Source organism: Lissotriton vulgaris, chromosome 11, assembly GCF_964263255.1.
Source record: "Lissotriton vulgaris chromosome 11, aLisVul1.2, whole genome shotgun sequence".
In the NCBI taxonomy this organism is placed as follows: Eukaryota; Metazoa; Chordata; class Amphibia; order Caudata; family Salamandridae; genus Lissotriton; species Lissotriton vulgaris.
The window spans coordinates 364,225,479-364,237,646 of NC_141699.1; the positions used below are offsets into that span (position 1 = coordinate 364,225,479).

General features: G+C 44.3%; 1 protein-coding gene across 1 annotated transcript in view; it reads left to right on the plus strand.

Moving 5' to 3' along the window:
• Positions 1-12,168, plus strand: part of LOC147679783 (myoferlin-like) — a 1,922,797-nt gene that overhangs the window by 1,290,401 nt on the left and 620,228 nt on the right. Inside the window, exon 14 of the mRNA XM_086942477.1 lies at positions 8,116-8,184. Coding sequence (XP_086798603.1) covers positions 8,116-8,184 — 69 coding nt within the window. The remainder of the gene's footprint in view (positions 1-8,115; positions 8,185-12,168) is intronic.

Consider the following 12,168-nt stretch of genomic DNA (forward strand, 5'->3'; position numbering starts at 1 on the left):
CAAATCAAAAAAGTCGTCGAGCACAAGAAGGCCGTCGACTCAAAATGGCCACAGAGCCGGGAACGGGCGTCGACACCAAGAAAGTTGTCGATCCGAAGAAGGCCGTCGACCCCAAGAATGTCGTCGATCCGAAAAAGGGCGTCGACCCAAAGAAGCGCGTCGATCCGAAGACTGCCGTTGAGCCGAAGAAGGCCGTTGAGCTGCAGAAGGCCGTGGAGCCGAAGAAGGCCGTCGAGCCGAAGAAGGTCGTCGAGCCAAAGAATGCTGTTGATCAACTGGAGGGATTATTACAACACCTACCAGAACCCTATAAGGCAAAAGAAAACAACCTAATACAGGAAGGGAAATTTATCACTAAAGCATCCATAAAATGCGCCCTTGATGTAGCTGATACAGCCGCTAGGTCTCTCAACACTAGTGTATTACTACGCTGGCATGCCTGGCTCCGCATTTCTGGATTTAAAAATTAAGTGCAATCTACCATACTCAATCAACCCATAAACCAGGATTTCTTATTTGGCCCTGCGGTTGATACCATCTTAGAAAAGATGAAAAAAGATACTGATACCGCTAAGTCCATGGGTGCACTTCAATTTCAACAGTCTAGGAGCTCCTTTCATCGCTCCTCCTTTCGAGGCTCAGGAAGAGGCAACACATCGCAAACCTCTTCATCATTCAAAAGCACTACACAAGGCACCTTTAATAAATGCTCCAATAGAGGAGGTTATAGAGGGAACAATAACAAGGGCAGAGAACGTGGTAATAATTGTGAGAAGTTGGCCCGATATGCAGTGTTCACTATTCTAGTGACCACTATGCATCGGTCCAAACGACCCTTATGGTGATTGGTTGTAAGTCAACCTTAGACCAGCTATCCTAGTAGCGTGGATACGAGCAGTCTTCGGGCTAAACTCTAGAGGGCGTGTTAAGCCAGCTGTTATACCATCACATACCCCTTGAACACCAAGTGAAAGGACAGCACACAAGTGTTATGAAAATAAACAGTGTATTTATTAGAATCACAACAGCCCTGGACTCTTTATGAGGACAGGGTACTAAGCACAGAACAAAACTCTTAGGAAAATACTTCAAGTGCACAATCAATACAAGTGCCCGAGGACACGGAAAGTTTAGTGGTCTCGGGCGGACCCGATAAGGCAAGTCGGAAGCGAGGGACTCTAAACCCTTAAGTAAGGAGGCTATGCGGGCACCGAAATGCCGAAGTTACCTAGCCACGAGGGCTGCAGCTGCACAAGTCTTACAGGCGTCGGGGGTCTTCGCTGACGAGCCAGGAGCCGGAAGGAAGGAGTTGCTGGCCGGCGACCAGTGGAGAATAGTTTGTAGAGATCCAAGCCTGGATCAGAGATCGATGACAGCTGAAAGCAGAGGGGACCAAGTTCGTACTACTAGCCAGTAGTCAGAGGGTACCAGGAGGGCACCGGATGATCGTCACCTCGACCAGGTGAGTGGGCAACGCTAGGCTCTGCAGTCTAACGGACCAGGAGGCGTTGTCGGCGACCAGGAGGTCCCACGAAGGTTGATGCTGTCGGCGTCGCTGGGCCCAGGATTGGGGCAACAAGCCTTGGCAGATTTCAGGGCCACGTGGTGGGCCTAAAATGGCGTCTTGAGTGGACCAGGAGGGTCCGGGATGCTCCTCTCACAGAAGGGAGCAAAGGCTAGTCTGGAGCAACCAGACCAGCAACGTTGGTTGTCGTTCGTCGTCCAAGAGTCACAAGCCAGCGGCTAGTGATCGGACAACGGGCTGAACAGCGAAGCAGAAGGGCCCGACGCAGATCGTGGAGATGCTGGGAGGCTGCACTTCGGTGCTGGAGCTGCTCAGGGTCAGGGCTTCTCAGACCCCAGAGCACTCACCAGAGGATTCCTTCGGTGGTCGCGCTGGTTAAGAAAGCGTGCAGGTTTTGATGATGGCCGGTCCCTCGAGGTCTCGTCGCACCCACAGATCTCAGCTGAGCTGACGATGTGGGTAGAGGTCAGAGGTGCCAGGGAAGCCGGTTCTCGTCGAGCTGGGCAGTCGGATTCCTGAGAAAGGACTTGCAACAAACCGCAGAGTTCTTAGATGGTGCCTGCGGACGCAGGGTGACTACTCCTTAGCCACAAGGGAGAAATCTCCCTTGTGGCTAAGGAGTCTCGAAGTCCTTTCGTAGAAAGTATTCTTGATTCAAAGATGATCTAATTTGGAAGGGTCCCCGCTCCGGCCTTTATCCTAAAGAAAGGGGTGGGTACATGACTAGGTCCTGCCCTAGGGGTGGGACCAGGAAGGGGGGTAGTTACACCCCTCTCCCCTGCCGGACTTTCCACAGGTCAGGGGCTGCGCGCCCCTGGAACTGGTTCTAACCGGCAGATGCGTAGTGAGCACCGGGGTGCCACTACGCAGTCACCTTCTTGTAAAGCCCTGCCTACCCAGGATACACAAAACCCTGTCTGGGATGGTGCGAACACCGCCCCGGACAGGAAACCCTTTGTCCGAGCTCTCCTCGCTGGAAGGACTCCCAGCAGCAGGAGGTCAGACTTGTGTCTGTGGTGGCAGCATCCATTTTGTTGAGCTGAGGCTTCAGTTAACTTTAACCGGGGTTCACAGTTACGTGCATGTCATGTCCCTCTAGAAGGGCGGAATGCTAACCTCGTCGCCAGCATTGGTGAGGGGGCCGCATCCCGATTCGTATGACACCTTACTCGACATGTCTTGATAACGCGATACCGAAGTTACCAATATGGTACGCGTTATCATGGAACAGCCATTGGGTCTTGGTTCCGCAAGCTGCAACCGGGCTCGGCTCGTGCCAGAGCCCAATTCACACGATTCCACGCACTGTGCCTTCAGGATTGTCAAGGCCTGCCATAGGAGTGACTGATAGGAACTCGGGTGTCCATTTTAGGGTTAGATATAGGTATACTATATCTAAAGCAAAGGGCGAGTACGCCACCTTGCCCCAGCTGTCGTGCAGCCAGTTATGTCAGATTTAGATGGCCATCCAGGGGTGGCATAATACATGCTTCAGCCCCTGGTAGGCCCTGGGTACACCGATGCCCTGAGTTACAGGGTCTGACAAGGTGGCCCAGTTCCAATTGGAAATGTACCTAAGGTACATGGAATCCATTTTAGAGAGAGAGCGGTAGGCCTGGGGTCCTGATTGGCAGGGCCCCAGGTCAACTAAGTCGGAAAACCAGCAAAACACCAGGCAAAAAGTCGGGGGTAACCATAGTCAGGTATCTACCTTCTACAATAATAACACCTGAGCCTCCGCCGCCACCAAACAGTGACTTTTTCACACTCCCTCCAGACCACTTAACACCAGTCAGAGGCAGAATAACACAATTCCTACCAGTCTGGAACGCTATCACTACAGACAAGTGGGTGGGACAAATTATCCAGTATGGTTACTGCCGGGAACTCACTTCTACTCCACCCAACATACCGCCCAAACACCGTCCAAAGTCCAAAGAACACATCACACTGTTACAACAGGAGGTACTATCCATGCTAGAAAAGGGTTCCATAGAGCCAGTCCCAATACAACATCAAGGGACAGGGGTATACTCTCTATACTTCCTCATTCCCAAAAAGGATGGCTCCCTCAGACCAATATTAGACCTCAGACCTTTGAACCAATACATACTCTCAGATCATTTCCATATGATCACTCTACAACAGGGACTCCCACTACTCCAGCAAGGCGACTTCCTCGCCACATTAGACCTCAAGGATGCGTACTTTCACATCCCCATACATCCAGCTCACAGGACATACCTCAGGTTCACAATAGAGAGTCAGCACTATCAATTCAAAGTTCTCCCCTTCGGGGAAACTACAGCACCAAGGATTTTTACAAAATGCCTAGCAGTGGTAGCAGCACACCTCAGGAGGCAACACATCCATGTGTTCCCCTACCTCGACGATTGGCTCATAAAAGCCAACTCACAAGCACAGTGTGCCAGCCATACCTCACAAACAATCCATCTACTGCACAGTCTAGGATTTTCCATACATTATCCAAAATCACATCTGCAACCCTCCCACATACAGCAATATCTGGGAGTAACAATTGACACCTCCGTAGCAAAGGCATATCCAAACCAAGCCAGGATAGCCAACATGCAATCTCTCATTCAAAATTTCAGCTACAACTCTCCCTCCCAGCTCGAGTGTTCATGCAGCTTGTAGGCATGATGGCCTCCTGCATATTCATCATCCCTCATACTAGGCTTCAAATGCGCCGCTTACAGGAATGCCTAGCACGGCAGTGTAACCAAGCTCATGGACAACTAAAAGACCTAGTGTTGGTAGACAGTCGCACTTACCGCTCTCTGCAGTGGTGGCACCCACAAAACCTTTCCAAGGGGCAACTGTTCCAAGAGCCGGTTCCACAGGTAGTATTAACAGCGGACGCATCACTGACAGGCTGGGGAGCCCATCTCCTTCAATATACAGTCCAAGGTCTCTGGACAGTCAAACAAAAGACACTACATATAAACCACTATGAGTTGCTAGCAGTATTCCTAGCAATGAAAGCCTTTCAGAAATACTTGCGCAACAAGGCTGTGTTAATCCCGATGGACAACATGACAGCCATGTACTACATCCAAAAACAGGGGGGGGGGACACTCTCTGCAACTATCTCACCTAACACAGAGCATATGGAAGTGGGCAATTCCACAAAACATTTATCTCCTGGCAGAACACCTCCCAGGAATAGACAACCAGATTGCAGACCTACTGAGCCGACACAGTCAGCAAGTACACAAATGGGAAATTCATCCTCAAGTTCTACAACCATTCTTCCAAAAGTGGGGACATCCAGAGATAGATCTGTTTGCCACAAACGAAAACTCAAAATGCCCGCCCTTTGCCGCCAGGTTCCCACACCCGTTGTCACAAGGCAATGCGATATGGATGAACTGGTCAGGCAGATTTGCGTACGCTTTTCCACCAACCCCAATGATTCCATTAGTGGCACGCAAACTAAGGCAACAGTCACTAACAATGATCCTGGTTCTTCCCACATGGGCAAGACAGCCATGGTACACAACGCTCCTAGAACTCTCAGTGGTTCCTCACCAAAAACTGTGCCTCTCACCACAACTGCTAACACAGAACCAGCGAGAAATCAGTCACCCAGATCCCAACCAGATGAACCTAGCGATCTGGCTCCTGAGGTCTTAGAGTTCGGATATTTTAACTTGCCTCCAGACTTTATGAACATTATTAAGGAAGCAAGACGTCCCACTAGCCGGAGCATGCTACGCAGCTAAATGGAAAAGATTTGTAATTTATTGTAATAATAACCAAATCAATCCATTAGATGCCTGCATCCAAAATGTAATCTGTTACCGGCTACATCTTCAGAGATGTAACCTAGCATACTCATCCATAAGACTACACCTTGCTGCTATAGCAGCATATCTTCAAAACAGACAACATGTGTCCCTATTCAGAATCCCACCTATCAAAGCTTTTATGGAGGGACTTAAAAGAATTATCCCTCCAAAGCATCCACCTTCTCCAGTCTGGAACTTAAACATAGTACTTACCAGACTCATGGGACCCCCCTTCGAACCACTTCAATCATGTGAACTACAGTTCTTAACATGGAAGGTGGCATTTTTAATTGCTATTACCTCCCTCAGGCGAGTGAGTGAGCTACAAGCACTAACCATTCAGGAACCTTTCATGCAAATACACCACAATAAAGTAGTGCTTCGTACAAACCCTAAATTTATGCCAAAAGTTATATCCACTTTCCACATCAATCAGTCCATAGAATTGCCAATTATCTTTCAAAACCCGCAATCCGTGGCTGAAAGCGCTCTACACACACTAGACGTTAAAAGAACTCTGTTATATTACGTTGACAGAACAAAATCATTCAGAAAGACAAAGCAACTATTTGTCGCTTTTTCACCACAACATAAGGGTAATCCCATTTCCAAGTCAGAAATAGTCAGATGGATAGTTAAATGCATTCAAACATGCTATCAAAAAGCAAAGCGCACTTTAGCAGTTCCCCCAAAAGAACACTCCGCGTAAAACGGGGGCCTCCATGGCTTTCCTAGGAAATATTCCCTTAGAAGACATATGTAGGGCAGCTACGTGGTCTACCATACACACTTTCACTAAACACTACTGTGTTGACGTGCAAGCTAATCAACAAGCTGCTGTGGGCCAGGCTGTCCTTAAAACTCTTTTTCAAACCACTGCAGCTGTTACAGGCGACCACTGCTAGAGTAGAAACTGTTATACAGTCTATGCTAAGATATGAATTCAGCAGCCCACATGCCTCGAACGGCAAATGCTACTTACCAGTATGCATCTGTTCTTGGCATGTAGGGCTGCTGACATTCATATACCCACCCTCCTCCCTGGTGCCTGTCCCAGCTGCATGGTTATCTTCCTTACATACATTTTCATGGTCATCTCTTACCTTACTATACTCCATCTTTGCCACAATGGCGAGAAACAATCTGAAGATGGAGAAGATGCCCATGCACACTGTAGTCCAGGGGAGTAGTCACCTATCTCGTGATACTTCGAAGACTCTTCCAAGACAATAAGGTGCAAACATCCGGACCCAACTCTAGGCGGCGATCTATGCTAAGATATGAATGTCAGCAACCCTACATGCCAAGAACAGATGCATACTGGTAAGTAGCATTTGCCTTATGACATCACTGATGACCACTGTGAGGTCATAAAGAGCCAAGTTAGTTTTATAGTTCAAAACTATGTTGTCACTGACATATTAACCGTTTAACCTTTAATGTTTTCACCCCCCAGCATGTGCATACATTAATAATATTTACTTGGCCAGACATACACATATATGTAATGTATAAATATGTGATGGTGTTATGTACATTACAGTTTCATTATTTTTTTTAATTAATATTTAAATACATTGTTATATTATTATAGAAAGCATACAGTCATTTACATAGTTACTGGTAACTACCTATAATCATATTTACATACCCTGACGTATGAGTATGTATATGTAATTCATAAGCATACATTTATTGTGTTATACATAGTAGATCTTATTTAAAATATGTATGTATTCATGTGTGTATGTGTGTGTATTTATACACACACACGCACACACACACATATATATATATATTTATTTATATATATATATATATATATATATATATATATATATATGTATATATATATATATATATATATATATATATATATATATATATATATATATACTTACACACAAAGAGGGAAAGGAGGAAGTAAAATTCTATATCAGAACAACAACCTCTCAAGTAATAATGCAAGTAATTTTTAAAATGCCCTGACCCGCTAATAGTGGCATTCTACATCACAGGGCGTGCTACAACATGTAGGAGTTAAGCATAGATTATTTTGCAATGAGCTTGCTGATGAAGGGGAATTTGAGTGATGAGCATATAGTTGGTGCAATCGTCAGGATCTATCTAGTGTATGTTCCAGTAGGAGTGATAGAAACTGGCTTGTTGTGAGATATTCTGGAAAGATGCCTTGCGTGATGAAGGCATTTATAATGATGGACAGGGGTGTGAGAACTTCCTCAGAGAGAGCTTTGATGAAGGACTATGGTAAGACATCATCTTCATAGGAAGTGGCTTTGAGGGAATTGAGTTTGTCAGCAAGATCTCGCTAATTTTCCCTTTCTAGAGACGCATTTCCTAAACATTTTTATGTTCCACTGCCTGAAACCATTTATTAAATGTTAGTGATCAGAATCCATAGGAATGTGATTTAAGACCCATGGAGCTTCACTAACTATCACTGTAATACCCTGACTTAGTATGCATTGATCACATTTTCTCTATCACATATGGAGTAGCTTAGTCTAGAAATGTGTTAGCATTTCCTGGTAGTTGCTGGTGGATGGGTTAAGAGTAACTGATTGAAGGGAGTTACAAGTACAAGAACTGCTGGCAGAAGGTCGAGTTGTTGAAAGATAAAGTCTGGAGGCAGACTTAAGGACTAACAGCAGAGGGTTGTTTGGGGGGAGGGGGACATGTGATCTTGTGTGAAATGGGATGGCAGAAGGTATATTTGTTGCTTCCATGAAGGCTGATACTACCAGTTTCTATTCCCAGCTCAAAACCAGAGTATCTCCAAGAAATGCCAATCCAGAGTGGAACCAATCCTTAAGCTTCCCGCTGCAGGTAAGGAGCGTAACTTTGCCTCTACACAAATTCAAAAAGGGAATTAGCACATGTGCTACCCTTACCCTTTATAGTGTTCAGTTCCTCCAACCCTTGACAGAAACTTGATCCAAATAGATGTTGTTAGCAGATGTTGCATATTTTTTTATGCTCTGTACAAGAATCACCTATCAAGAGTCGATTCAAGGAGATTGTATAGCATGGATAAGTGTTGCATCACAGCATGATGTAAATGTAGTGTGCTAGTGCACTTCAGTGGTTGTCCTATTATTTCATTGCATGGAAAGTGACTCTGAATTCACCTGGGGATAGTCCTGGTAATCCTCATTACAATGTTCTTCTTTAGGGAATCTCCATTGATAATCATAAGCACTGAGCAGTCCCACACACGTGTGCGATCGTGGGGCACTTCTTTAAAATATACCTTCCTTTATGTTTCATTTTTGCCTGACTTCAGGAAGGCCAAATCGTATACAACAATGAACAGTTTTGCAACCTGTAAAATAGGTTGAATTGGCTAGTTTCTTTATTTTACTTTTAAATAGGCTAAAACAATATTAAATAATAGAAAAGTTACTAGAAATAAGTAATAATAATAATAATAATACTGAGTTTTATAGAGCGCAACAGCTACCTCCGTAGGAAGTGTCCCGGCGAAGTAACATTACCTAAAACCTTAATCACAAACCTTTTTTTTGTTTTCTGTTGTTAAGGAAATGGAGTTGAAGGACAAATCCAGGACAATGTATATGTATAGGTTGCAGCTCTGTTAACATGAAAACTGGCACAGCGCCTTTAAGGGCCCACTGCCTTCCAGTATCCCATCATGACCAGTAGGTAGCTACTACCTCAGTTCTTTTTTCCGGCTCCTGTTTACAGGATGTTGGACATGGGTGGTTGTAACTCCCATAATTCCATGTAGCATAATCACACATAATTGCCTAAGACTTCTTCAAGATTAATTTTGCTTTTAGCACTATTTCTTTATGCACAAATGCCCCCTTATGTCCAAAATGGAGGCAGGGATGCATTTTGCGCAAAAAAAGAGCTAAATGCGAACACAAATAGTGAGCAGGCACTCACTAAATCTGCTGTTAATGTAGGACTTTCATCCAACTTCCTGCTGGCATTTAGTGCTAATTTCTTTGCACAAAATGCACCCTTGCATCCGAAATGGGAGCGAAAATGCATGTTGCTCTAGGAAACAGCACTAAATGCAGTAGAACATGAATCAAACTCTGCCTCTCACTCTCGGTAAATGTGCTCTTGTGGTAGAACGTTTCCCCAAATCACTCTTAAGTATGCAAGCTGGAGTTATTGTGTTGTTATCAGTAATTCTGTCTCGAAGAGTAATGCAGAATTATCGAAATTCTGCCTAGGCCTAATGTTGGAGCATTGATCTCGGCTCGGCCTTTTTAAGTTTGTTTTCACATGAATCTATTCAGATTTTTTTAAGACCAACTTCACTCTACGTCTTTTCACCTCCAGAGTGTTTATTAATCGTTTTGTGGCAGAAAATGTACGCTCTTCGTTGCAAAAATATGCCATCTTTATTTGCGAAGTGTCTTGATTGTGGCGGAAAAAAAGGCAAAATCAGATCCCATTGATCTATGTATGCTTTGCTTCCCTGATAGTCACATCCCAGACAGATGTCATGATTTCAGGACCTTTTTAAGGCGTACCCTGAAGAACAGAGAGAAGAATCGCCTGCATGGAAACGAGGAGCTACTCAGGAAGCAAAGGGCACTATGTGAAGGAGAGGCACAGTCCACTACCACAACACCCTGCTTAAAAGGTACAGAACGACCAATGCTAATGACGAATCTGTTTGCAATTGTCCAGTGCTTGAGAAATTTTGAGAAGACTAAGTGGTATACTCTCAGATGTTCTCTCATTGAAGACCAAAATATGTTTTTGCTGGATTTTCTTTTAAACAGATATTTACTTAAGCTGCTGTTTCCAAACCCTCAGCAGAGTTTCTTTTCAATATTGTCCTTTTAGCCAGAGGAGACATCTGTATACTGGCTTTAACCCAGCCTACTTGTAGTCCATAACTGTTTGAAATCAATAGACAACATATGTAACTTAGACCTGTAATATTATGCCAGCAACAGAACAAATAACTTATGATCGAGCTATAAATCATCTCATGTGGAAATTTATTATCGGGAAATGTCCAATGATTATGCCAATGCGAACTGATATAATCCTGCATAAATCTGTACATCCTTGGATCGGTCAACAAAATCAAACTCCAGGTCACCAAGGGTAGCCTTCTTAGAGAAATATACATCTGATGTCGAAAGCGGACCAACAATAAAAACTAAAGCTGCACCATCAAAGCTACAAAAGAAGTACATGCCACTTCTACCTCATCTATGGTCTACGAGAAAAGGAAAGTGTAATACTTGAAGCTGTGGGATGAAAGGTGTGTGGAACGGTTGCCACTAATATGAAGTCTGAAAGTGCTTCTGGCCTTCAGGGCTGATATGACCAATCTTTATGGGGATTCCTTCAACAATTTGTTGACAATCTGCCAAGAGATCATACAGAAGACTTAACTGACATTTTAAATGAGGGCATGATGGTGTCCAATAAAGTCATCAATGCAGCTGCATACTCTTTATCTGCTGGCTGCACATGGATACTGTAGTGGATTGGCTTTTAGCAGCTATTCTTGGCTAAGACTAACGCCCTCAAGCATGAATCGCAACAACAGATCCTCAAATTACATTTCCCCTCACACAACTTTATTTGGAAGTCATACACATGATGAAATTACCTATATGAAAGCTGAAATTGAGGCCTTTGAAAGCTTTTGGTCTGAAGAACACTTCTACAACTCTTATAATCAGTGATTCTTCCCACATAGGTTCAGACCCTTCAGAGACCCCAAGATCACCAACAGTAGCAACACAGGTCTTTCCTCTAAAAAAACTTCAATGAAGAGATTTAAACCATGAAAAAATGTGCCACCAAAAGGCAGTTGAAATCACCTATCAGTTGCTGCAGGTAAACTTTCCAAAGGGTCAAAACAACAAGTCGCTACTTCATTCTCTTCAGTTACCTACTCCAGTGGTGAAGGGGGGAGCATTTCCAACTACCTTGAATAGCAGAGTTCCAGCACAAAAGACACAAAGGGACTGCATATTGTTCAGAATGCCTACTGTGTAAGATTCTTCTATCCTCAAGCAGCTATACCACCAAAGAAGTCATGCACTCAACATCTGGAAACCCTTCAACAAGAAGAAATGTGCTCCTGCAGAAGCAAACCGTGGGGGCCATACCTCTTTCCCAGAAAGGAATGGGAAGTTATTCTTGTAATATTTGGTAAATTAGATTGGCCCAAAGAGCATATTCAGACGCATTCTGATTCTAAAACTGGCAAACACACCGATACAGAAGGAAAAGTTCAGGATGCTAGCATTACATCAGTTTTGCCCCATAGATCTTAAAGATGCATACTTCCATATGCCAATAGCCAAGAGGCACTGCCACGTTCCTGATATTCGTACCCAGAAGCAACTACTATTACATGGCTGTCTTTGCAGCATATCTTAGGAGATGCAATATCTTTGTGTACTTGTATCTAGATGACTGCCTGCTCAAGGCATCAACATCTCAACAAGTTCCTCAACATTTCCAGATGACTGTATCTACTCTCAATCATCTAGCTATTGAACGTCAATCATCAACATCAATCACAGTGTAGTGTCTTCACTATATTAGAGTGGTTCTGAATTTCTTAGAAGCAAAAGTGCATCCTTCGAAGGAAAGACTGTTGTCTATACATCTGAAATGTCATTATCTGTTGAAAGCCACACATCCAGCAGCGAGGCAGGTTTTTTCTCTACTGGGCTCCATGGCATCCTGCTTCTTTCTGGTCCCAAATGCCCGCCTTCATTTTCTGAATCACCTTCATATGAGAGCATTACAGGAATACCTGGAAGACCAATGGAGCCAGTTCTTGGACAAATGGGAGGA